Here is a 26,001-nt window from a genome sequence, read left to right as displayed (position 1 = left end):
CACACTTCTGAGGTCCCAAACATTTTGGATAAAGGATGCTCAATCTGTAATATGTTTTGAAATCAGGAAGTATGAAACCTCCAATTTTGATCTTCTTTTTCAAGATTATTTTTGCTCTTTGGGGTCCCTTGAGAGTCCATATGAATTTTTCAATGGATTTTTCTATTTCTGCAAAAAAATAATGATATTGGGATTTTGGCAGGGATTACATGGAATCTGTGTATAGCTTTGGACAGTGTTGTCATCTTAACAATATTAAGTCTTCCGATCCAGGGACACAGCGTCCCTTTCCATTTACGTGTGTTGTCTTTAACTTCTTTGAACAATGTCTTGTAGATTTCAGCATACAAGTCTCTGGACTCCTCAGTTAAGTTATTCCCAAGTATTTTATTTAAAAGAATGCTATCGAAAATGGAATTGTTTTTTTAAATTCCTTTTCTATTGTATTTAATTTTAATTAATTTAGACCTAAATTCAAATGGCTACTGTTGAGCACTGAAAATGTTTTGAATTTTTAATTTTATTTAATTTAGATCTAAATTCAAATAGCCAAATGTGGCTAGTGGCTACTATGTGGACAGCATAGATTTAGAACATTTCTATCATCACAGAAGGTTCTGTTGAGCAGCACTTCCTTAAGAGTATCTGTTGTGCATTGTCTCTTGGAGGATATTTACACTGTATTCTAAATCTACCTCTATTTATAAAATTTCTCCTTAGTGGTAGGTTGTCCAGACCATTGACTTGTTCCATGTGTTCCCCCTCAGCACTGTGGAAAGTATTAAAGGAAAGATGATTGTGCAGATTGCGGCTATTCACTCAGATCAGGGTGCAGATCAGGAGTGCTTTTATATGTGTGGTACCCAAATAGGTGGCTGGGTACAAGAGCAATGAAAGGACTAAAATGGTTTAAAAAAAAAAAAAACTACCTGCTGGGGAGGTTGTTAACTCAAGTATTGAGTGTTTTTTCAAACCACTCCTCCCCTGCTCTCCCACCCCTAGGTGATTAAAGGAGAGCACTTTTAGGAGAGAAAGAAGTAATTGCCTTAGTGGCACTTTAAAAAGCAGACTATCTGAGGATTATATAGTTTTATATAGATTTATTCCCTGATCCCTGTGTTATCAAGGCACAGACAATAAAATTCAGCCCCAAACCCCCCACATCAAAAATTGTCCTTTCTACTTCCCATTTTGATCTCTTGTTTAATCTGATTTCAGCCAAATCAAAATGTTTTGAGAAAAAGAAAAAGAAAGGCTGCTGGAGGTGCTTAGCCCCACCCTCCCTTGGGAAGAGCCCTGGGCCTGCCACCCCGTGTACCAGCCATGGGGGCACCATACAGTGGCTGCAGCTTTTGCTCCCCAAGGACTCCAGCAGCTCGGCGAGGCTCCACCTTCTGAGACCAGAGACAGGAGCAGAGGGTGGAAACGATGTAGAGCTGGCACACACCTCGTGAAGCTCTTTGCTGCCTCTTCATTTCTCCTATTTAGAAATTCCAGGGAGACAGTCAGCATTATTTGACACTTAGCTGTTTTTCCCCTTCCCATAGCTCAGTCCATCAACTAGGAAAATGGAGAGAAGCAAATAGAAGGGACACTGAGGAGACTAAAAGGGAAGGGAAGAAAGAAGCAGTTGATGTGTGAGCCAGGCAGAAAGAGAACGACAGGTGCACTACCAGCTTATTTGCCCTGAGGCTAGACGATCTTCTGCCCCTTCGCTGGCACCCTTGCAGCCTGTGCACACAGGCACCTCCAGGACACACCCATTCCCATCCCAGAACACTGTCGGGACGTCTCAGATACTTTAAGTGGGTCTGCTTCACTCGGTGCATTTTTTGTCTTGATTGACTTTACAACATCAGAACACTCTTCTGGGCTTCCCTTTGCCCATTTTGACTTAAGAAAGGTGCCTTCTCTCTGGCTGTATTCCTAATTGGCAGTCAGGGGAGGGCCGATGTTTTGGCCCGCCCTCTGATTTCAATTCCGTATCTGATAAAAAGTAAAAATAGATAAAATTCCTCACCTTGAACCTGACTTTTCTTCATGAGCAAAGAGGACACTACATGAGAAAAGGCTTGTTTCTCTAACATCAATATAAAGGAAAAAATGAATTAATATTTGATATAGCAGCATTTAAATTTTTTTAAAAAACTGAGCTATAGTATGTTTTGAGGGAAAGAGCTAACAAATTAAAAAGGTATTTTAATTAAAAGTTAGGAAAAGAATGGAAATTTTTTTTTTTTTTGACATTTCTGTAGAATAAACCAGACTGAGATTTTGCTTCAGATAATCTAAAAGTATAAGGGTATTTTTTTAAAAACAAATACAACTCCAAATCACACATCTAGAACCACCTTATTAGTCACATTGTGTTAGTTCGGTTACACTATTCGGTTGTAAACTAACAAGGGCCTTTTTTCGAGGCAGAATGGATATATGTGGCAGAGTTTAGAGAATTTCTAAAAAGTCATTAAATGATTTGCAGCTCCATTATTGAATAGTGCAAATGTGGTTGCTTCACTCACAGAAAAAAATCTAATGATTGAGTTTCTCTGAACTTAGGGCTATAAAAAGGAGAGAGAGAGAGAAAATGTACCCTTCCACCTTACATCTGGCATCCGAAGGGCTCTATCTCCATCCAATCCCAAAGCAAGATCACCAGCTCCCTCTCGCCTGTGGTAAGTGAAATATGAGAAGCTGGCTGGGTTGTTCCATGTTGAAGAATTGGTAGCCTCTGTCCTCTGAAGGTGAACTGTTCTCCCCGTGCTGTGTGGCTTTGACTCAGGGAATAACATTCTTCCTGAAAGTAAAGAAAAAAGGAAAATTGCAGTGGGTCTCTAAAGTGACTCTATTTCTGCATTTACCGCCTAAAAGACAAATACACATAGCTAAATGTAATATCTGCATTGCTTTTCCATCAAGTGACGTCTGGCAAGCTTATCCTGACGAGTCCCCTTCTCTCTGCCTTGTCTGTCTGTTGCCCAGGCTCCCGTCCAAGTCCTTTCCTCATTTGCCTGGCACACCCAGACCAGCCTCCTCCTTGCCCCCCGGCTCGTTCAAAGCTGCCCCTGCTCAGGTCCGGCCCCCGTCCCCCGGCAACATCCGCCCTGTCAAGAGAGAAGTCAGAGTGGAGCCTGAGAAAAAAGAGCCTGAGAAGGAACCTCAGAAAGTTGCCAATGAGCCCTCACTAAAGGGCAGAGCACCTTTAGTGAAGGTAGCAGAAGCCACCGTTGAAGAGAGGGCACCTGTCGAACCAGAGGCCGACCCTGGTGAGAATGAACTGACTTGTGATGGGATGTGGGTTTGTTGTTCTTTTTTCTCCTGCACTGTTTTTATTTAGCTTTTTCTTTTCCTTTTCATATTAGAGACTTGGAAATTTTACTCTCAGGCTAATTTTGGGACCTTTTCTTAAGTATAACTTTTTTTTACATATAAAAGCAGTAAAATTATACAAAAGCCTATTGTTGGAGCCACAGCCTGTTACTTCAGTCATAGTTTCCGAGTGAGTTTAGTGGCTGAGTCCAGGGTCTCGCAAAATGTGTTCAGAACACCTGCGTCAGAATCTCTTGTATTAGTCATCTATTGCTGTGTAACAAATTACCCTAAAATTTAGCAGCTTAAAAACAACAAGAGACTTTTATTATGGCACACGGATTCTTGGGTCAGGAATTCGGGAGCAGCTAAGCTCAGTGGTTCTGGCTCGGGGACTCTAAGGAGATTGCAGTCAAGCTGTCGGCCAGGGCTGCCGTTGTTTTCAAGACTCAACCAAAGCTGGAAGATGGCTATGCACATGGCTGTTGGCAGGTGGCCTCGGTTTCATGATACATGAACCTCTCCAGAGTGTCACTGGATGTCCTCATAATCGTCTGTTTGCTCTTCAGGATTCCCCCAGAGCAGGTGATGTGGGAGAGAGAATGAGGAGGAAGCCAGTGTCTTTCATGACCCCATCTCAGAAGTCACCCATCAGTAGTTCAGTCATACTCTGTTCATTAGAAGCAAGTCACTAGGTTAAATTCACACTCAAGGAGAGATTAGTCTCCACCTTTTGAAAGGAGAATTTTCAAAGAATTGATGGGGGAGAAATTTTTTTTATTGGACATGTTCCAAAAGAGGCTTAGTCAAAAACACCCCAAAGCTCATGTCTTCCTCAGGCTCATATTTCCCCGCCTCCACTTCCTCCTCCTCAGCTGGGGGGCATGTGGAGGAGCAGGGCCTCCTGCCAGTGCAGCACCAGCTCTGGGCAGCTCCGCCAGCCCTTGAGCTGCAGTCGGGGCTCCCGATGTTGACACCGGCCCCAGCCTCTGCAAGCAAGCCAGGCCAAAAAGGTTCAGCGTTTACACCAGCCGCTGTCACAAGGTCATCATGCAGAGGCAGGCAAGCTCAGAGACGGAGGCCATGGTGTGGGCACAGTGCTGGTCACTCACCCCATCACAATCATGACGACAAAGCAAAAGCTATGGGAACAAAAGTAGAAATGTAAATCTGGAGGGATTAGGTACCAGAGATTACACCTCACTTGCCGTGGTGCAGAATCGTGGTGTCTGTGTGGGGCTCCCTGCTACACGAGCTCTCTAGGTCATCTTCCCAAATCTAAATAAGGCCAGAGAACTTCTGCTCCCATCTTACATCTTGGAGGCCTGGGATGTGTAAGCAGGGTGAGTGCAAGCTACCAAAGGGGCCCCGGGCTCCTCCCATTGCAGACCTTGAGACAGCTCTGGGGAGACAGAAGGGTCCCCTTCACAAGGTGTCATCTTCCCAGCCTGAATCTGGACTCATGGCGTGGACTCTGAGGATGGTCATAGAAAGGCTTTAGTGCTCTCGTAATGAATGGTCACCAAACAGTAGGAATAAAACACAAATGGGAGATCTCATCTTTTTGCTCAGGGTATAACTTCCCACAGAATCTAACATGAGGCTCTACACTCAGTACACACTCAATATAAATGGATTTAACTGGCGTAAAAATAAGACTTGGTGACAGAGTGTCAGCTTTGTTGGATGTCTCACTTACACAATTAGTTTTTTTGTTATCTGTTGCTTGGTTACAGATAGAATACAGTGAAACCATGAGAACACACAATAATAAATATTCCCTTTTCTTTTATAATGATGAATTCTAGGCCTGGGGTGTCGGGAATGGTAGTTTTGTTCTGTTCTTTAGGTTTTGTTTCCAGTTGGCTTTCTCCTTGTACGTATTTGTACAGCTGCTCCAGTTGTGGCCCCAACTCCAGATTCAGCCCCAGCTCCGGCCTCTGTCCCCGCCCCAGCCTCGGTCCCAGCGCCATCATCCGCTACTGCCAGTGCTTCTCCCAAGACTTCCGCAGGCACCACCGACCCAGAAGAGGCCACAAGGCTACTAGCTGAGAAGAGGCGGCTGGCCCGAGAGCAGAGAGAGAAGGAGGAAAGGGAGAGGAGGGAACAAGAAGAGCTGGAAAGGTAAAGAGGAGACACTGCTCAACCACGTGGTGTCAGTGACATCATGGTGATACCTTGGACTGACTAACTCTCCCCTCTGAGAGGGAAGAGGTGGTGGTAGTAACCAAGGTGAATAGGTTAGTTGTTTCAGAATTACTCTTACTTGGTGTTCCTTTGTCCACTAAGTGATTTTTTTTTTAAATCATGTTTTGTTATTTTAATAACAATACAACAACATTGATGGAGAAAGATTTAAGGACAAAAATATTTATCCATAATAATACTGATTTTCAGTAATTGTGTACATTTTGGGTGGTCCTTTCTAATCTCTGAACACTGGGGAGGGGATGTGTATATATGTATACACATACATACATACATACCTATACATGCAAATTTGCATAATCATAACCACAATTGAGGTACAGTTGTGCAATCTTCTTTTTTACTTAACAGACCTCCGATCTCCAGACTTCCTCATTATCTTTGTAATTCTTATTTTAAAGCTGCATAGTAAGGGTTCATGTTTTCTTCTTCTCAGATAAAACTCCTCTCAGAGGGTAACTGGGTAGGATACTAAAATGCCCCATGATTGCCTGCCAGGCAGTATGCCAGAGATAGTTTGCTTAATCAGTCACCTTCTGGGCCTAATAAGGCTAATGTCAATATAATTGTTCTTCGGACAAACAGAACTACACCTTGGGGAAGGATCTCATGCACAGTACTGGGCGCCATCTTGGTGTTCCCTGCCTTTGGTCCCCACAGGGAGCTTATGTGGAGCATCCTCCTGTCCTGTGACAGAACATTATGACCTTCATTTATTTACAAAGATTTTCTTTGCGGGGAGGGGCTTCAAATTCATGACTAAAAAGTCTCATTATTTGGATTAAACAAATCTCAGCCTTCAAAGATAGTTAAATTGTAGATCCTTTGAAAAAGCAAGTTCTCCCCAAAACATTAGTGGTTATGTTCTGCTTCTGTTTACCACAGGCAGTGATGAATCTGGGAAGGGAGGAGGGTGGCTTCATACTTTGTCCCTTAACCAAGTTGAATATTTCCAGTGGAGGTTTTTCTGCCAGACCTTTGAACTAACTGTCCTTGCAATAACCACAAACTCGGGCGTCCCTTCAAGGAATTCCCCTTATGGGTCTTTGTTTCATTTTTGTCTTTTTGCAGACAAAAGAGGGAGGAATTGGCTCAAAGGGTGGCTGAAGAGAGAACCCGCCGCCGTGAGGAAGAGTCCCGACGGCTAGAAGCTGAGCAGGCCAGGCAGAAGGAGGAGCAGCTGCGCCGGCAGGCAGAAGAGCGAGAACAGCGCGAGCGGGAGGAGACGGAGCGCGCCCAGAGACAGGTATGGGCCCCCGGCCTGCAGGAGCAGGCAGCTGAGTGCAGACACCTACTTGAGATGGGTGGGAATCCATCTCAGATGGGTCGCTGTTTGGTGTGTGTGTGTTCTCACTTTCCACGACTTTTCCATCTGTCGTCTTGCCGCCACCTCTGGGTGTCCCCTGAGACTGGACAGCAGGCCTGTTTGTCAGAAGTAGATGCTGACCTTTTGTTTTCAGAAAGAAGAAGAAGAAGCTCGTGTTCGTGAAGAAACAGAGAGGGTCCGGCAGGAACGAGAGAAGCATTTCCAGAGAGAAGAACAGGAACGCCTGGAGAGGAAGAAGGTAGCTGCACCTTCCAGCAGAAACTTGCAGCACAGATTGTTCTGATTCTCTCCTAGACTTCTAGCTGTCTAAAGACTAGAAGACTAGCTCATGGTCATCAGAAAACAAATGTGTTCTAGCCTTTCCAGATAAACTAAAGTGGCCCTCAGTATTAATAATCTCCTCCAAAGAAATTGCTTTCTAAGATTAGCCTTGACCAAAAACGGTTGCTTCCACGTCATGTAGCTTAAGCCAGTTCCAACTTTTGTGAATAACTACAGTTAAGACAAAGCAATGCATACATATTTTCCCAAAATAACAGACATGTTTTTATAATCTGCTGTTTATTTCTTTGGTAACTTATACCAGGTTGGCTTTTTTTTTCCCTGTATCTGATCATCTTGCTCAATTCTTCCTTTCTTGTAGCGACTTGAGGAGATTATGAAAAGAACCAGGAAAACAGAAGCTACAGATAAGGTATTGAGATGGCATTTTCTAACTCTTGTATGCTCTTATTTTTTATTTCCACGTGCAACTTTAGTTTTTAACAGTCTTTTTTTTTTTCTTCTTGGTAGAAAACGATTGATCAGAGAAACGGTGATATAGCCAAGGGAGCTCTCACTGGAGGAACAGGTATTTCTATCAATGAAAACTCAAATCAATTTAAATATAAAATTTTTGAATTGACTCTCTAGAGGTCAAGATATTCATAAATGGAGGGGGGAGAAAAAGATACAGTAGTCATAGACTCACAGAAGCTTAGGTGTCTGTCATATGGTCCACAAATTTCCTGTTATGTAAAAACTCTCCCTAGCATTTTTGCCAGATATTTTTTTCACATTTGTTTATAGTCTAATGGATTCTTTAATATTTTAAATACTCTTACATTATATATATTCATGTGTATAAATATATATTTGTATCTATCCACATATGTATTTATACACACTATTAGAATATCCTTTGCATTTATAAAATTAAATTTCATTCACCATGAACTATCTACTAAAGTAGCACGTATTTATATTTTCTCTTATGGACTTTAAATTTACACATTTGACAACTTATGACAGTTCTCAAAAAAAGATTTAAATGTTGTTTCTTTTAGTTCTGACTTCAGACTAAAGTTAAAATTAAAAATTTGTTGATATTTCTTTTTTGTATATATATATATTTTTTTTTTTGGAGATGGAGTCTTGCTCTGTCACCTGGGCTAAAATGCCATGTTGTCAGCCTAGCTCACAGCAACCTCAAACTACTGGGCTCAAGTGATTGATTCTCCTGCCTCAGCCTCCTAGTAGCTGGGACTACAGGCACACACCACCAGCCTGGCTAATTTTTTCTATTTTTAGTAGAGACGGGGTTTCTCTCTTGCTCAGGCCGGTCTCAAACTCCTGACCTCAAGCCATCCTCCCTCCTCAGCCTCCCAGAGTGCTGGGATTACAGGTGTGAGCCACCGCACCCGGCCTTTCTTTTTTTTAGATTGACAAATAATAATTGTACATATTCTTGGAGTTTATAGTGATGTTTCCATATATATAATGTATAGTGATCTTGAAATTTCATTAGAAAGTTACTTATATGGTATAGGGCTTTGGACAGAGATTGATTTCTTGGTGATTATAAGCCAAATGTGATTTAAATAAAAGTGGAATTGACCTTAGTACTCAGATTCAACCAATTTGATTAAATTCCCTTTTGTGTCAGATGCACCTTTCATACATTTTCTTATTTAATTCTAACTGCAGCCTTGTGAGGTAGAGCTTGCTTTCTCATGGAGTCAGCAAGCATTTTCAAAGCCCTTCTATGCACCATGCCATGTTGTAGGTGCTGGGATTCAGTTTGAGCCGGACAGGAAAGCTTGATTCTCTCAGGTCAAGCTGAAACCATAAACTGGCCCAGAGGCACTCGGGTCTAAGAACAGGCCCGGCTCACGCAGCTGTGACCAAGATCATCCGCTCCTAATTCTGTTCCTTCTGTGATCCCACATGGGCTTCGTGATCGTACACACACGTGATTAGTAGATAGCTCATCATTCGGTCTTCCTCCTTCCTTATCCGCAGTATCAATGTGAAAAGTAAGCACCGGAGGTACCTCAGTTTCTTTTTCTGTTTACAAACGAAAACAAAAGTTGGAGCACCTCACAGGGCTGGATTAAAGATCAAATCAAATGGTTTATGTGAAAGATCATTCCCTATAAACATTAGGGATTTTGAAATGCAAGGTATTATTGGTATTTTGGGATTTGGTTTTATTTCAGTAGAAGCTATTCTAGTTTCTGTATGTCATGATTCCTTCATAGTGGGATTTTGATGCTCTTTTAAAGATGTCTTAGTTGCATTTATTTGGGAAATAGTCCTAATGGTTGCGTATTAACCCCGTTGCATTTTTAATGTGCTGTCTTCAAGACTATTGTAATTAAATATAGGCTATAAGCAGGCATAGAACCCAGTGAGTTGTCGGAATGATCAATTTAGTCTGTAAGTTGCACCAGGTCAGTTATTTGAGGGGCTGATGCCGTAGTCTGTGCCTGGCCTGGCTCCTTGTTTGCTTGTTTATTTTCACTTTTCCCCTTCCTGCTATTCCCTTATCCATTCTTTCATTATTCTTTGTAAAGCAATCCAAGAATGAACAAAGGCAAGAGGGAAGGTAAAACTTGTTGATCAACATACCTGTGTTTATCAACACTTGTATAAATTGGTTTGAGTTAAAATAGCCAAAAAGAGGCTTGAGGATTATCTGCTACCTGACAGATATTCCTTTTCTCCCAGTCCTACGTCTGGTTGAGGGCCGAATGGTGTTACCAGTGATACAAAGAGAATTCTAGGGCAGGCAGGCAGGCAGGCAAGTTTACAGATCTATCAGATATCTTCTCAGAGGCTGCCTGTTACCAGCTTTATAAATTTGGGCAGTTTTAAAATTATCAATCACTTCTTTGCTTTAGTTAACAGAACCCCTGTACCTCTGGCAGTTTTATTGAGTTTGTGCCAGGCTGTGAAATAACACTATCTTGGAAACATTTCAGATAGTCTCTCACATCAAGCTGAAGCCATAAACTGCCACAGATTTCTCTGAAACTCTGACCTGTATGAAGGTTTGCAAGACTTTGACCCTGTCCCAGGGTTTAGAGTCGGTCATCAGTATTGTTGGCTTACGCTGGACTGCTACATTGAGCATTGACTAACAAGGTAGCACAGTTAGGTGCAGTACACTGTGGCCTTCATTCATGAAATCCCTATCATTCTAAGTATGACTGAAACTAAATTTTTGAAAATATTTCTGATTCTTACGGTGTTCCATGGGGATTTGCTCCGAATCCTTCAGTAAAGCTATTCAGCGTCAGTCTTACTGCTATCTTCATCAGTTGCTTTGGTTTCAATATTATGTACTTTTTGTCTAGAGCCAATTTAGTACAAGCAAAAATAATATTATTTTAGCCCTTACAATGTGCTGGGCACTGTTCTGTGTACTTCAATGTGTTAAAAACATTGAGCCTATGAAGTAAGTACTATTATGGATGAGAAAACTGAGGCACAGAGTTAGAGTGATGTGCCCAAGGTCTTACAACTGGTAAGTAGCAGAACCAGGACATAAATCTAGGCATTCTGACCCCCTGGGTTTGGGTCTAATAATAGAATAATAGTAACCCTTTGTTCTGTCTCCTTTGCTATGCCCAGAGGTATCTGCACTTCCATGTGTGACAAACTCCCCAGGAAATGGAGAGCCAGTGACCAGCCCACATGTGGTTGCCTCACACCAATCAAAAGTGACCGTGGAGAGGTGAGTTTTCACTGACACACATTAAAGAAAGTGAAAGCACTGCTGTTTTTACCCCACCAACTCCACAGGAATTTCGTTGGCCTGACAAAATTTTCACAGTTTTAATTTTAAGTTTATTTTTATTTGGGTTCATTGATTTTTGGTAGAACTAGTAATTCTTTATTCTTGAGTCTTTAAATATGGTGGTGAGATTTTAGTGCGGCTATTAAAGAATATTACTGGGAGTAATTTATTAGTTTTCTTTGAATATATTTAAACTGACGTGAACCATATCCACACTCTTTAATGGTATATAACAATTGTATTTTAGCCATACATAATATTATAGTGAGTCACAGGGTTGTTGCATATAAAACTCACTTGGATGCCAATATTTCTTATCATGTATTATTAGTAACAGGGTTTCTTATTGAGGAATTAGTTACTAACAACAGTCAAGAAAGGAGTGTGGGCTGAAAAAGATTGCCTTTCTCTTCCCTTGCAATTATATTGACCAGCATCATAAGAGCATTTTCAGAAATGAAAAATAAGGGTAATCTTAGCCTGTGCTTAAAAATCCAGTCATAGAGAACTTATAGAAATATTTTTTTAAATGTTCCAAAATCTTAGCTATGGCTTTTTTTAATTTTGGGAATCTACTTAATTATTTCATGAGCTTTTCTGTCTTTAATGCCAGAGTCTATGCTACCAACAGAGAATTCAAGTTCCTCAAATTAATTCTTTCTTAATCTAAAAACACATATACTATATAACATTTTATAATGTAATTGGCAGCAATTAAAAGATAAGTCATCCAACTATTGATATGTTTCTGGGACAGTGGAATATGTATTTATTTATTTTTGCTTACTATAATTTCAAAGAGAATAATGTTCCTGAGTGATCTTAATAAACTTTCAATTATGTTGAATAGATTTATTGTCAAATTACCTAAGATATATATTAAACGGTATTTTTTCTTAGTTTTAGTTAGATTTTCCAAAAAAAAAAATTCCCTATAATTTATGATGTTCATTTCATTGACTTTGACTTCAGAGATTGATTAGGAAAGAATAAAAGACACCACACAAGAATCCCATTAGTATAAGGAACAGGCAATGCATACTATAGCTTATTAAGCCACTGATAATACTATCTGATCAATAAAATTAATTTAGGCCTTAGCTGACTCCCTTCAGTAGTAAATTCACCAAGTAATTAATCATTATATAAGAACCTGAAGTATAATTTTACTATGTAAGATAATATAAATAACAAAATTCCATTTTCTTTTAGCCTCCTCTACACACAGAAAAGCATCGGTTTGTAATTAAATCAAAATGAACTTACTAGTGTCATCCATCTTTACCTAAGGAATAAATTTTCCTTTGCCAAACATGTAAGATGATTTCCGTCTAGCCATTAGGGGAAATACAAACACAGACTTTTTCTACTTTCACCTAACAATGTAGGCAGGTCCAGATTAGTATCAGATATAAACATAAGAATTAGGAATAACTCTAACACATTAAATCCATTGGCTGTCTACCCCAGTGTGTCTCTCTGTTAAGGGAAAAAAAATTCTAGCAGATTCCCAAAGTTACCTGTATTATTTTTACAAATATAAACTTAGGTTTAAAATTTCTATAGCTCTTATTCATCTTTAAAGCCAAAACAACAAATCACAAATTTAAATAAAAAATAAAGCTGCTAGACCAAGAACATTCAAATTATTGTGAAGAAAAATGTTTTTTCTGAAATTAAATGGATAATATACACATGGTACTGAGTGAACCCTTTTGCATTAGGGATGGTTATGCCACCATGAGTTGTGGACGATTCCTTTCACTGCTTTTCTCTGTGTGAACTGCTTCAAAACCTCAAACCTCTTTCCTTATAGTGTGCTGTGATGTCACTTGGCTTTTACATAGCACTAGCACAATATTTATTTAGCCAGTTCAACCTAGTTCGTTTGTCATTAGCCCTTGTCAAATAAGCTGGGGATACCTGATATTAGTAAGCTCTGAAACAGAAATGCAAGATCAAGCACTAAAATCGTGCAGTAAAAAAAAAATTTTAAGTTTTTTAAAAATTTTAAAAATTAAAAGTAAATTTAAAAATTAAAAAATATAAATAAATATTTAAATTTTAAAATTAAATAATAAAATTATGTGGTAAACTCAGCTTTGTGATAATCACTCAGATAATCAGACTACTTTGGTTTTTTTAAAAAATTTTATCTGAGTGAAAACATAAATTTTTAAAAAGTCATGTAGAGAACTAGACCCCAGTTTGAGAAACAATACGTTTCTGAATGACACTGCCCTGTAGGGAATGTTTAATGTGATGTTTAATGTGATGTTAAGTTTGTTTCCCACTGCATGACACACAGTTTGCGATATGTAGCATAAGAAATTCTGCTTCCTTTAATTACTTTTAAATTTGTCTTCCTTGATTTTATCCAGATCAATTTTGAAACAATCTATATTTTCACTTTGCACCACCGCTTTTATAGCAACAAGTACAAGAAAAGAAGTGCATAAAGAAGTACTTTTATTTCTCTTATAGCTACTCTTTGCCATTTCAAAGTTAGGACCCGTAGTTATCATAAACTAGGTTTTAGGAAATAAGTCCTTTTTCATATTCTCCATACCCTTCTTAGTTTTATGGGTTTTGTTTCTATTCCCTATGTGCTTTCATTTTATAAACTGAATATTCCTTTAATGTTTACTATTAGGGTTCAATCAGGAGACAAAAACCATAGATTTGGCCAGGGACAGTTTAAAGAATAATTAACTATGACTTGGAATACAGTAACCAGAGATCAGCTAGTAAGAAGTAAAGACAGCTCCAAAGAATATAGGAATAGCAGATACAAGGAGCAGTCACAACTCCCAGGGCTGCACCCAGGGAAGAATCCCCATCCCCAAGGCTGCCATCCAGACCTTATTGGAAAGCTTATGTGGCTGCGACTCACTGGATACCAGAGAAGCTGCTGTGTTTTCTTGCTGGCAGAACTTGCCAGAAATCTACCCCCTAGAGTGTCTGGGAAAGCATGTCTCACCAGAGCCACTCTACCACACATCTGCCCCAAAGGAATGCTGGGGGGAGCTGCTGGCCGCTGTGCACTGCAGGACCCAGGAAAGCCATGCATGTGCTGGAGGATCCTGCTGAGCAGCACACCCCAGCCGGGAAGCAAAGTTCCTCCTGCACTGTCTCTCCAGCAGCCTCCACTGACAAAGCTGGCAAAGGGTAATTGCTTAAAGGGCCCAGATCCCATTTCACAGAGCAGGAGTGAAGGGTGAATTTGGAGCTGAAAGGCAGTAAATCAACAGACGCATTTACCTTATCTTTAAAAGGCTCCCTGTGTTTGATCATTTTAGTCATTTCTTTAGTGATTCTTCAGCATGAGTGTGGGGTTGAGGAAAAAGAGCTTTACATCCAAAAAGTCCCAAGCTGAGTTTTATCCCTGAAAAGTTCAGCAACTCTGAGATTAAGCTACTTAATTAAGCCTTAGTTTTCTCATGTGGACATGGAGATATTTTCCCCACAAAGTATCAGGGATGCCAGTGAAATGGTATCTGTGAAGGAGCTCTGAAAACTGGGTTGTACCATATAAATGTTGGATGTCTTTATCTTTGTCCTCCTAAAATGCAGTGTCCAGGAGACACCCAGTATCCTGGGTGTAGCTGCAGTGTGATGTTGTAGAAGAAAATGCTTTTATGTTCCTGGTGTCCTGTCTTCTCATGCATAGCATTTTAGTGGCTTTTTTTTTTAACCACCAAAACATAAAAAGTCAATGTCACCGAGAAACAGTTCACAACAGTGATTCCAAGATGTCTTACTTCCATTGTGACTGACAGTTCTCAGTCTTTTAAGGATGATTCAGTTTACAGTTTTCTAAACCCACTGCTTTTAAAGATCGCCTACTTTTTCACTCATTTAATGGTTTTCCCTATTATCCTCAAGGGACCATTTTTATGACTTGCATTTCCAAGAACAAACATAATCTGCATACTTAAATTTTTATCCTACTTATCAGGTAGTTATTATAAAACTAGTCCCAGCACTGAGCCCTGGGGCTGTCTGCCACTTAAACTCTTCCATCTGGAGAAGGACCTGCTTATTCTTATCTTTAATATCCATCCCTAAGACAGTTTCCAGGGTCTCTTCTGAAGAACTTGATGTCACTGATACTCTTTGAAACTGCACCATGACAAACCCCTCACGGATAGTGGCAGAGTTTGTCTTCACTAGAAAACTCCACTCGTCAGAATGACTGTCTTTAGTTCAGATTGGAAGAAGTACCACTTTTCCTAATGTCTTAAGTGCCTGATATGTTGGTTTGCCTTTTCTTAAGGAAAATACATGAATGCTGTGAACTAGATTACATTTGCCCCTCCCCACCCCGAGAGAGGTGTCAGCAAACTGTCCAGCAGCACCCCAAGAGGATGGTGTCCTCTTAACATCACTTTTCCTAGCAGCTGGGACTAAGGCCTCTTATGAGAAACCCCGCACCAAAAACATCCTGCACCCAACTCCTAACCTGACCTAGCTCCTGATGAGACATATCAGCCCCAAACCCCTTCTCCTTGTTCATCTCCTTTCCCCACTGACACTAAGGGGAAAGAGGGTGAGAGGGGGGTGCGAGTTGTCAAAATTCTGGCCAGCTTTTAAACGTGTAAAGAAGTGTATGAATTTCATAAAGTAATCTTATAAAACAAGTATATACATTTTCATATGTCAAATGTGTGAAATTTATAAAATATTTGAAATATATATTTATGAAATATTAATATGTGAATACAGTGTATGACCTTAAGTGGGGGGATCTCCGAAGCCACTGTAGACAGAAGCTCCTGTAGAATTGACGAGAATATTTATTCATGGATAAGAAACTTGCTTTGGAACAGGAAATGAAGGATACAGAAAAATGTATGAGTACAAGTTGGGAGGGAGAGGGGCGAATATCAGAATGGGAGCAGAGGAGATAATTTTCAGTTTCTCAGGTCATTCTGATATGTTCTTGCACCCGCAGCTGAGAATCTCTATTCTAGAGGCTAAAAAGCTCTGCGGGGTATACAGGCTACTATCTTACTCTACAAATACCCCAGAAGACATTATGTGCTTTTTCATAGCCCTAGGGGGCTGTCTCTTCAATAGACTCGTCCTCTTCTCTTAAATAAGGGGTTTTTTTAGTAATTTTGCTGTTTCACCCAGTCTTCTTTCCTCCAAATCTTATGATTTCATCATTGCTCCCAGTTTTGCCTAAAGGAAAAGTAACGCTCCCAAGCCCCTATCATTCAGATAGGAAGAGATGTGTATCACTTTTAATTTAAAAGTTACCTGTTATAACATGATTGATAACAGCAAGAAAAAATAAAGTCCTGGCTCCGATAAGCCAAACAGACGAGACTGTCAGATTCCCACCATGGCCCATCCTCTCCCTGTATGCATTTTGGACCGTCCAAGCAAAACACTCAGTCTTCAAAAGCGTTGCATCCAGGCTTCAACCTTCAGAGGGTAGCCAGAGAAAGGAAATTCAAAAGCTGATGCCCTTACCTTGAGAGAGGACACTTGAATCCACAACCCTAACCCCAGTGACTTCAGTTTCAGTTTTATAGTTTCTGCCAGTCACAGTGTCCCGTGAACATTTAATGACTGGTCATCCAAAGCATATGGCACAATGATTCCTCTAATTGCTAACAGGATGGGTGGGGGTGGGAGGAGAAGATGAAGTCAGATACTGACTCAAGTCTAGGGTTGGCCGTTGCCATTATGACTTGTTAGCACATGCAGGCCTGGAAGGTGAAGGGAGTTATGATTGCCAGGGAGACAGGACTTCAGGGATAGATTTCCTGTTCTTTATCCTTTGCCAAAATTTCTACTTAATTTATCTTTGGCTCGAGAACCCAAACTGTTTCCCTGGTTACAGAAAGCCCATGGTGTTAGGCAAGAACAGGAGGGTATGGTAGCCAGACACTTAGAACAGCAGGCGTTGGGCATGTGTATGTACACACACAAGTCCATATGTGTGAGTGCCTGTGCACATGTGTGCAACTGCACTCTCATGCAGACTTACAACACCAGGCCTCCACTTGGCATTATTTTGCTACATTGAAAAGCATAATAATAAGCATATAATATCAAGGGCTACCAATTTGGACGGAGTGACAATCTAAGAGAAACTATAGAAAGAAACTTAAGGATTTGATGGCCAGTTAAACCTATCTCAAAAATAAATCCAAGATATTAAGCATGAGTTAATCAATAAAGGTAAGATGGGGTTAGAGGCAGATTTAAGGGGCAAAGAAGATTGGTCTTGAGCAATTTACATATGAAATTATGCAAGTGCTGGAGGAGGTGGGAGATATCCAGGAAGTGCTAGAATTTGAATAGCCAAGGAGTGTACAAAATGGCTTGATGAGAAAAACACAGGACCAGAGATCAAGAGAGCATGCGTTTAGTCTTGAATATCTCTCAGTAGTTATGTAACTTTGTGCAATTCATTTACTCTGCCCCTCCGAATTATAATCCTGGGATCTTTGAAGAAAGGTTCTCATAAGTGTTATTCTTTACCAGACAAATGGATGTAAAAATGCTTGTAGCCGAAATTGTTAAATGTGTAGACCTGCTGCTAGTGATTTATTTCTATTGCTGATAATCTGGTCCAATTGATAAATTATTCTCTTTGATAAATTTTATGACAAAAGAGAAGATTTTTTTCTTAAATAAGAATTTAAACTACAAATATATCAATTCACTGTTTTTGTTAATAATGTCCATCTTTCTGCCATTTTTATTGTAAATTTTTGATTGTATGTTATTGAAAGATATTTTCGGTCATCCTAAAAATGTGTTTTCCAGTTTTAATGCTAATTCATTTTAATTTTGATTTTTCAAATTCCTCAGCACTCCCAATTTGGAAAAACAACCAAATGAAAATGGAGTAACTGTTCAGAATGAAAATTTTGAAGAAATTATAAACTTGCCCATTGGATCTAAACCATCCAGATTAGACGTCACCAACAGTGAGAGCCCAGAAATTCCTTTGAATCCAATTTTGGCCTTTGATGATGAAGGGACACTTGGGCCCCTGCCTCAGGTAGATGGTGTTCAAACACAACAGACCGCAGGTAAGCTTGCCTCAAACTCCCTCCTGTAATCGTCAGAAATATGTGACTCCCAAGAGGGAATGAACTGCTACCTTTTGCAGCATGACAGTGGTCACACTTTGTCCTTTAAGGGACCAAGTAAGCCACAATGGAAAACATTATGCCTGACTCATAGAAATGGAATTTTGAGTTGGATCAGGCAACCTCCCATTCTCCCACTCGGTGCAGAAAATCTGGTCTGCAGCACCCAGTGGGTGTCCATCAGCCTCTCCTCACAGAGCAGCACTCATTGCTCAGCAGCACTCACTGGCAGAATGTGCTTCATCATAAGACACAGCTGCCTCCCCCTAACTTCCAGACCATCCCATTGAGCCTACTTCTGTCTGCTGGAGAAAGGTCTGGGTTTTTTCCATCTTTCTCAGGCCTTCAGATACTTGAAGACTGCCATCATGTTCTCCCACCCTTTTTCTCCTATTTGAGTTTGGCAACCTGGGTAATACTAGGTTATTAAGTATGAAATGTCTGATTTCCTTAAGTACTAAGTTTGACAGTTGCTATCTCTGACATTTCACTTTGCCATTTCTTGTTTTATTTTTATTGTGAAGGTGCATCCTCAGTCTTTCAAACATACATTTTGGGTTGTGATTATCTTTCAAATTTTTTTTAGAGCAATTTTTGTGAAACCATGGGTAAGTCAAAAATTTGTGTTATTTTCAAATATGAGTTCTATCATGGAACCAATGCAGCGCAGACACCTCAAAACATCAACGAAGTGTTTGGGAAGGATGTGGCTAATGAACGCACAGTATGTTGATGGTTTGAGAAGTTCCATTCTGGTGACTTTAATCTTAAAAACGAGCTACTCAGGCGAACTGAGACCAAGGTGGATAATGATGAGCTGAAAGCTGTAGTGGAAGCGAATCCATCTCAACCTACACGTGAATTAGCAGCAAGGTTTGACGTTACTATTCCAACAATGTTGGACCACTTGAAACAAATCGACAAGGTGAAGAAGCTGGATAGATGGGTTCCACATGAATTAAATGAGCATCAAAGAGAAATCGTCTCGAAGCTTGCCTTTCTTTGTTATGACGTAAAGGAGAACCATTTCTATACTGTATTGTTACATGTGATGAAAAATGGATTCTTTTTGACAATTGCAAGGATTTGGCACAATGGTTGGATAAAGATGAAGTGCTGAAACATAGTCCAAAACCCAATAATCATCCAAAAAAGCTAATGGTGTCTGGTGGTCCAGTGTTGGTATTATCGACTACAGCTTCATGAAACCTGGTCAATCCATTACAGTAGATGTCTACTGCAACCACTTGGATGAAATGAGGATGCTTGTGATTAAGCAGCCAAGATCGGTCAACAGATACAGGCCAATCCTCTTGCAAGACCACGCTTGCCCACAAACAACTCATAAACAACACTGTTCAAACTACAGAGGCTGGGCTTGGAAACTCTCTGTCATTCACCATATTCACCAGACCTTGCACCAACTGACTATTACTTCTTCCAGGCTTTTTTGGACCACTTCTTGCAAGGAAAAAATATTCCATTCTCAACAAGCTGTGGAAAACACCTTTCATGATTTCATCACCACTCACTCTCCAGGCTGCTTCACTGCTGGCATAAAGAAACTACCATTAAGATGGCAAAACTGTGTCAACAGTTTAGGTACATACTTTGATTAATTGCACTGCTTCTTGTTTGAGATATAACAAACTACACTTCGATTCGAAGTCGGACATTTCATATTTAATGACATAAATATATTACTATCCTTTAAAGTGTAACGGATTGTTACCATTTAGTAATGAGACCAGGACTCTAGGATCACACTGAGTCCAAGGAGTGACTGAAGTTGCTGTTAAAAGTGCCTGTGACTCTCTCATACACTGTCTCTCTGGCTCACACTTGACCTGAAGTCTTTGTGCAAAAAGAACAATAGCTTTACAGGACCCAAAGAAATGAGTAACTTCAAATAGTACTAACTCAATGGTCTTAGCAGCTCAGCAGTACAATCCCATCAGTCTCAAGAATAAGTGGGATAATCCCAGCTCCCTCTCTTTTCAAACCTTTCAAATTTTGTCAACTTCTCTTCCCAGCAGATCACTTTCATGTATTGACCAGCATCTCTTTATACTATTAGGCACAGAACTGGCCAAATCCAGGGTATTTAAATACAGTCAGTATAGAATTATCTGTGGTCCAATTGTTTTGCCATTTAGATTCCATCTGTGAACCTATAACGAATAGACCTTTAATGAGGTGAAAAAGCAAATGGGAACCACCCGTCCAAATGAAGCTACTCTTCTTTTCTCTGCTAGTGTCCTGACCTTGGGAGTGGAACTTCACTCCAGTGAAGTCTGCTTTTCTAGGCTGTGAAAGGAGGTTGTAAGGTCCTTTCCCTGGTCTGACTTTTGGATTCTTAAACCTTTGGGAACGGTCTGACGAGTGTTGGTGGAAACATGCCCCGTGCAGCTTCCTACTTTGTCGTGTCACAGATTCACAGGGAGGGAAAGACCTTCCAATGATTTTCTGCTTCACTTGCCTTAAATCACCTTTTCTGAGTTATCTATCATTCCATTCTCACTGTTCCCACCGTTCCATACCTTTCCTGGGAAAATTAGTCCAGTATCTTTGATCTTGTGTAGTATAAGCGTTCTTTTGGGGTCATGACTATTTATCAACAAACATTTATTTTTAACCTCTAACATATATTTGGAGCCCTAAGCTTTGGGTACTGAGGATACAGGAGAAATGCATGTTTAAATTCCTAACCTCCAAGTACAATCTGTATGCGATTTGAAAAGTAAATGATATAGCCTAAATTGAAGTAAAGAGAAGGACATGTATTTTCCTGTTAATAGCAGAATTCACTTAAATATAAGGTTGTGAATCCTAACAAAATTGCCTATTTTTTTCCTCCTATTTCTAGTGACAAAACTGCCTATTCTTATGTAAGATAACATATATAACAGCATGGTAATATTTTAGAAATGTAAGACATTACTATAGTATTCTTTAAATAAGATTTTAAGTAAATATCATATTAATCTATTTTTTTCTTGTCTCTCCATATAGAAGTGATATGAGCATTTCTTCTGAAGAACCAAAGCTGTCAAGGAGCATCTCCCCTCCTCCAGTTTTCTAAAGATTTCGTGACCATCGTTTTAAAAAGAATTTATTAAAACCAGCTAAAGACAACAGACTGGGTAGCTTTTCTAATATTCATCAACAGAAAGAAAGAAATGCTCCTCATTTTCCAATACTTTAGAACAGCTTTTTCTGGTGTGCTCCTTCTTAGCAAATCAATATTTTTCTGCATTCTTTAAAAGACAAGAGCATTTGGCTATAAAAGAAATGGGCTGACTAGGCATGATTTTTTTCACATAGATATTTTGGTCTTAAGCTTAACATGTAAAATTGGCAAAAAAAAAAAAAAATTACCTTTGACAATATAATACTTGAAAAATAAGTACCTCTTTGCTCTACAAGTAGAATGAATAGGGGAGGTGTTTGAGCCTGTTTGTTTAAATATTGCAAAGAGCTCTATTTGTAGAAGCAAGTTATAGGCAGATTACCAGGTTCTTATAAATGCAACTTGTACATGGACATTCTGCAAACCCAGCTGTCACAGTCTTCTTGCAACTCCTTTTGCAAACATATACTAAAGAGTTTTAAAATGTGAAAAGACATTATTTTTCAGAGCAAGGAAATAATTTACTGTCCTCTTAAATAATGTATTTATAAAGCTTTTCCAGGTAAACTAATCAAATAAATTAGAACAATGCGACGACATTGCAAATTTGATTTCTTAGATGAATTCCTTCTAATGTTACCATGAGAGAATGTTGCTGATGATTCAGGGCTATTTCTGAAGTCTGTATGTTGCTGCTGTCCCCAGTGATGGTGGGACTTATCTTTGCCTTACCTGATGACAAATTATGTGGGGGGGAAATAAAGATTTAATATTTCTTTAAATAAAAAAAGAATTTGGTTTTGCTCGTTTAAGAGCAATGAAAAAATGATGGAATGTCGACTGTGTTTGGTGCACAGGACACGGACCTTCATGGAATCCTCATTCTGCAAAGCATCCATCAGCTCTTCATCTTTCATTCTTGTTCTCCACCTTTGCTGCTGAGCCTAGCTGTACAAACTTGCACTTTTATTTGCTAATATAAATTCAATTTTATTTTACCATTTTAGAGATTACTAATGATTACATGTAGAAGAGGGAACACGTGTTTTTATGTGGAGCATTTAAAAAGATAAATTTATACATTATAATGTATTGGTTTTATTAAAAGAAGGATTGGTTAATCTGTTAGATTGAATGAGAGATATTCATCTATTGGACTATTTTTTTAAAATCCAAGCATATGGTCTTTAGTAAGAGCTTGTAATTTGTTAAAACATTAATTTGGGCCTTTTCTCTATTCTCAGTCGTCCATGTACACAGTCATTATATTAAAAAAAATGTTCAACAAAGTTGTTTTATTTGTGTAAATCAACCTAGCATGAAATATCAAATAAAATGTTTGACATGGTTTTACTTTTAGGTTTCTCACATGTTATAACTTGAGTTTTCAAATTGTCCTTCATTTAACCTCAATGACATTTTCCCAACTTCCTGTTGAATAGGTTTATTTAAAATTTAGAGCAATAGTTCTCTTTTGGTTGTGTTTTCCTTTTTATTTTTTGACTTGGGCATTCATTAGCAAACTGAAGGCCTTCTAAGTAATCAAGTTTTAATTAGAAATGGTATAAAATTCTTAACTACATTCTGTTAAGAGCAGCACTGCCAGGGAATGACCTGGACCTTTACAATAGCTGGGTTGCTTTATCGAGCACTTGAAAATCTTTATTTACCTGCTGATCTTAAGGAGGTCTTCAGTATTGGCACTGTGTTATGGGGAGTGCTCAGGGATCACATATGACCTTCCGCATGAAATGAGAGTAATGAGCTTTTAGTTTCCTTTCTACACCATCACAGACTATGTAGGCCAATTTAGTCATTCACCAATCACAGGTCTATTTGGTGGTGGCCTCCAGCTATTACAGGAAGGGAAGGCTATATGTGTCCTCCCGTACAACCTCACTGCCTGGTGGTGTGTTACAATTAAAGCAAATCTAAAACAATTTTATCACATGACAAGTTTATTAGCAAGAAGGGATTCTGGAAAGTTTGGGGAAGTTCTTTCTCTACTCATAAGTAATCCCACAAACACCTTGATTAAAAGATTCACAGTAAAGCAGAAGCAGTGACATCCAAAAGCAGAATTAGGTAACCTAATCACCTGGCCCAAGCAATAGAGTCTTAAACCTGTGTGGTGCGGGTAGGAGGTGAGTATAGGAGCAAGGAGAACTCTAGACCTGGGATACAAATCAAATGTCATTAGCTTGGCCAGGTGTGGTGGTTCATGCTTGTAATCCTAGCACTTTGGGAGGCTGAAGTGGGAGGATTGCTTGAGGCCAGGAGTTAAGCCTGAGCAACATAGCAACACCCTGTTTCTACCAAAAAAAAAAAAAATCAGAAAAAATTAACTGGGCATGGTGGTACATGCCTATAGTCCCAGCTAACTGGGAGGCTGAGGCAGGAAGATTACTTGATCCTAGGAATTCGAGGTTGCAGTGAGCTATGATGATACCACTGCACTCTAGCCCAGGCAACAAAGCAAGACCCTGTCTCAAAAAAAAAGCAAAAACAAAAAAGGCATTAGCTCTCAGGATCTGCTAGATTCTTATACCTCATTTCATGCATTTTTGCATCTAAAAAATCATTCCAAGCAACCACTTTTCAGGCTGCATTTACCAATGAAAAATTACTAGCATCCCTTATGCTAACGAACACTCTAGTGTGGATTCAAATGGCAGTGTTTGAAGCATCCACCTAGCCACCTGATGGGGTGCTTCAGATACTATCTAACTTACCCCCAGGACAAGATTAAAGTTAAATTATATATGCACACATATATGACACAGTTTATATGTAAAGCTTTGTCAAGTAAATTATTGCATATTAAAGTAAATTTTAACAGCATTAATTCTGTCTTTTACATTCTTCATTTTTTTGAACTCATGGAAATTGACTATTGGCCTGCATCTATTTTGTGTGTTTTAATTGAATATTAAAACACATGATGAAATAGCTATTGGATCAGGTTACAAAAATTGTTTAACTTTCAAGAAACATCATTTCCCCTACACCCCCTCCCTGCAAATCTTGTTTTACTCGGTAACACTTAAGCCCACTCAGAAGTGCTCTAGACGTGCAGTCCCCAACTCCCGGGCCACGGACTACCAGTCCTGTTAGGAACCAGGCTGCACAGCAGGAGGTGAGCAGCAGGTGAGCAAGCAAAGCTTCATCTGTATTTACAGCCACTCCCCATCGCTTACATCACCGCCTGAGCTCCACCTCCTGGCAGATCAGCAAGTGCATTAGATTCTCCTAGGAGCTCAAACCCTACTGTAAACTCGAATGCGAGGGATCTAAGTTGTGTGCTCCTTAAGTGAATCTAATGCGTGATGATCTGAGGTGGAATTGATAACGGTGATGCTAGCATTGGGGAGCAGCTGCAAATACAGATTATCATTAGCAGAGAGGTTTGTACAATAAATGTAATGTGATTGAATCATCCCGAAACCACCTCCCCTTCCCCGGTCCGTGGAAAAATTGTCTTCCATAAAACTGGTCCCTGGTGTCCAAAGGGTTGGGAACGGCTGCTCTAGACTGTCACTTTCTCACATCCCTTGGCACCTCCTTGGCTTTGGGAAGGAGCTCTGAAGGTCTTGCAAGAATTGGGAGAGAGAAGGGCCAGCATGTGGACAAAGGAGCAATTTTAAGTTTGTTACAAATAAAATTTTGTTAGTAATTCTTTCCTTGGTGACTCTTTCTTGGATTTTTATGTTAGCAGATTTGATTACAATTTTAGAGATCAAAAGTAATTTTAGAAATTAGTACCAAGATAAAGTTGAAAAGAAAAAACTTTAAATTGCTGTTTAAAAATATACACTAAATATACACCAACTGGGTGCAGTGGCTCACGCCTGTCATTGTAGCACTTTGGGAGGCTGAGGCGGGAAGGTTGCTTGAAGCCAAGAGTTCCAGACCAGCCTGAACAACATGGTGAGACCCTATCTCTACAAAAAAATAGAAAATTAGCTGGGTGTGGCAGCGTGCAGCTGTAGTCCCAGCTACTTGGGTGGATCGCTTGAGCCCAGGAATTTGAGGTACAGTGGGCTATGATTATACCACTGCACTCCGGCCTGAGTGACAGAGTGATACCTTGTCTCAAAAAAAAAAAAAAAAGGACAATCACTTTTGAATTATTGGATTTCTAATACCTGGCAAAAGACCAAAAGGAGAGGGTCAGAAGACAGGGGCTAATGTTAGAAGGAATAGAAAAATGGTGCAGAGCCAGCATCTGGAGTTACTGAGGTTAGTTAGAATGCCAGGTCTGCGCTAATTACCATAAGAAGCTTGGTAAGTTACTTGTGTTCTCCATGTCTGGATTCTTTTCAACTCTAAATGGGAGAATAACACCCATCTCATGAAGTTGTTTTAGTAATTTTTTGTTGTTTTTTGAGGCAGGGTCTTTCTTGCTCTATTGCCCGGGCTAGAGTGCAGTGGCATCATCATAGCTCACTGCAACCTCAAACTCCTGGACTCAAGCGATCCTCCTGCCTCAGCCTCCCAGGTAGCTGGGACTACAGGCACATGACACCAGCATGCCTGGCTAGTTTTTTAATTTTTGTAGAAATAGGGTCTCACTCTTGCTCAGGCTGGTCTCGAACTCCTGGCCTCAAGCGATCCTCCTGCCTCAGCCTCCCAAAGTGCTAGGATTACATGCTTGAGCCACTGCGCCTGACCTGTCTCAGTAATTATTAAGGTTGAATTAAATGAGTAAAGTTTCTAACAGATTAGTAATTGTTCAAGAAATGTTAAAACTTTTTTGGCTCAGTTTGACATACCTGTGGAAGACCGGGCCTCTGAAAGGCCAGAGAGTGGCTGGAATCTGCTCCAGTAAGTGGGAGTTTCACTGTTTCTCCAACAG

At 39.8% G+C, this 26,001-nt stretch overlaps 1 protein-coding gene across 3 annotated transcripts in view; it reads left to right on the top strand.

Moving 5' to 3' along the window:
• MAP7 (microtubule-associated protein 7) overlaps positions 1 to 22,271 on the top strand; it is a 210,174-nt gene extending 187,903 nt beyond the window's left edge. For all 3 annotated transcript variants that reach the window (XM_012665231.1, XM_012665232.1, XM_012665230.1), the window contains 10 exons: positions 2,560 to 2,675; positions 2,983 to 3,266; positions 5,202 to 5,433; positions 6,589 to 6,763; positions 6,978 to 7,082; positions 7,488 to 7,538; positions 7,637 to 7,694; positions 10,739 to 10,841; positions 17,733 to 17,956; positions 21,029 to 22,271. In XM_012665231.1, the coding sequence (XP_012520685.1) occupies positions 2,560 to 2,675; positions 2,983 to 3,266; positions 5,202 to 5,433; positions 6,589 to 6,763; positions 6,978 to 7,082; positions 7,488 to 7,538; positions 7,637 to 7,694; positions 10,739 to 10,841; positions 17,733 to 17,956; positions 21,029 to 21,039 (1,359 nt within the window). In that variant the 3' untranslated portion in view covers positions 21,040 to 22,271. The remainder of the gene's footprint in view (positions 1 to 2,559; positions 2,676 to 2,982; positions 3,267 to 5,201; positions 5,434 to 6,588; positions 6,764 to 6,977; positions 7,083 to 7,487; positions 7,539 to 7,636; positions 7,695 to 10,738; positions 10,842 to 17,732; positions 17,957 to 21,028) is intronic.
• Positions 22,272 to 26,001: the final 3,730 nt, after the last annotated feature.

Source organism: Propithecus coquereli, unplaced genomic scaffold (assembly GCF_000956105.1).
Source record: "Propithecus coquereli isolate 6110/MARCELLA unplaced genomic scaffold, Pcoq_1.0 Scaffold98, whole genome shotgun sequence".
Taxonomy (NCBI): Eukaryota; Metazoa; Chordata; class Mammalia; order Primates; family Indriidae; genus Propithecus; species Propithecus coquereli.
This window is presented reverse-complemented; position numbering and strand designations above follow the sequence as displayed.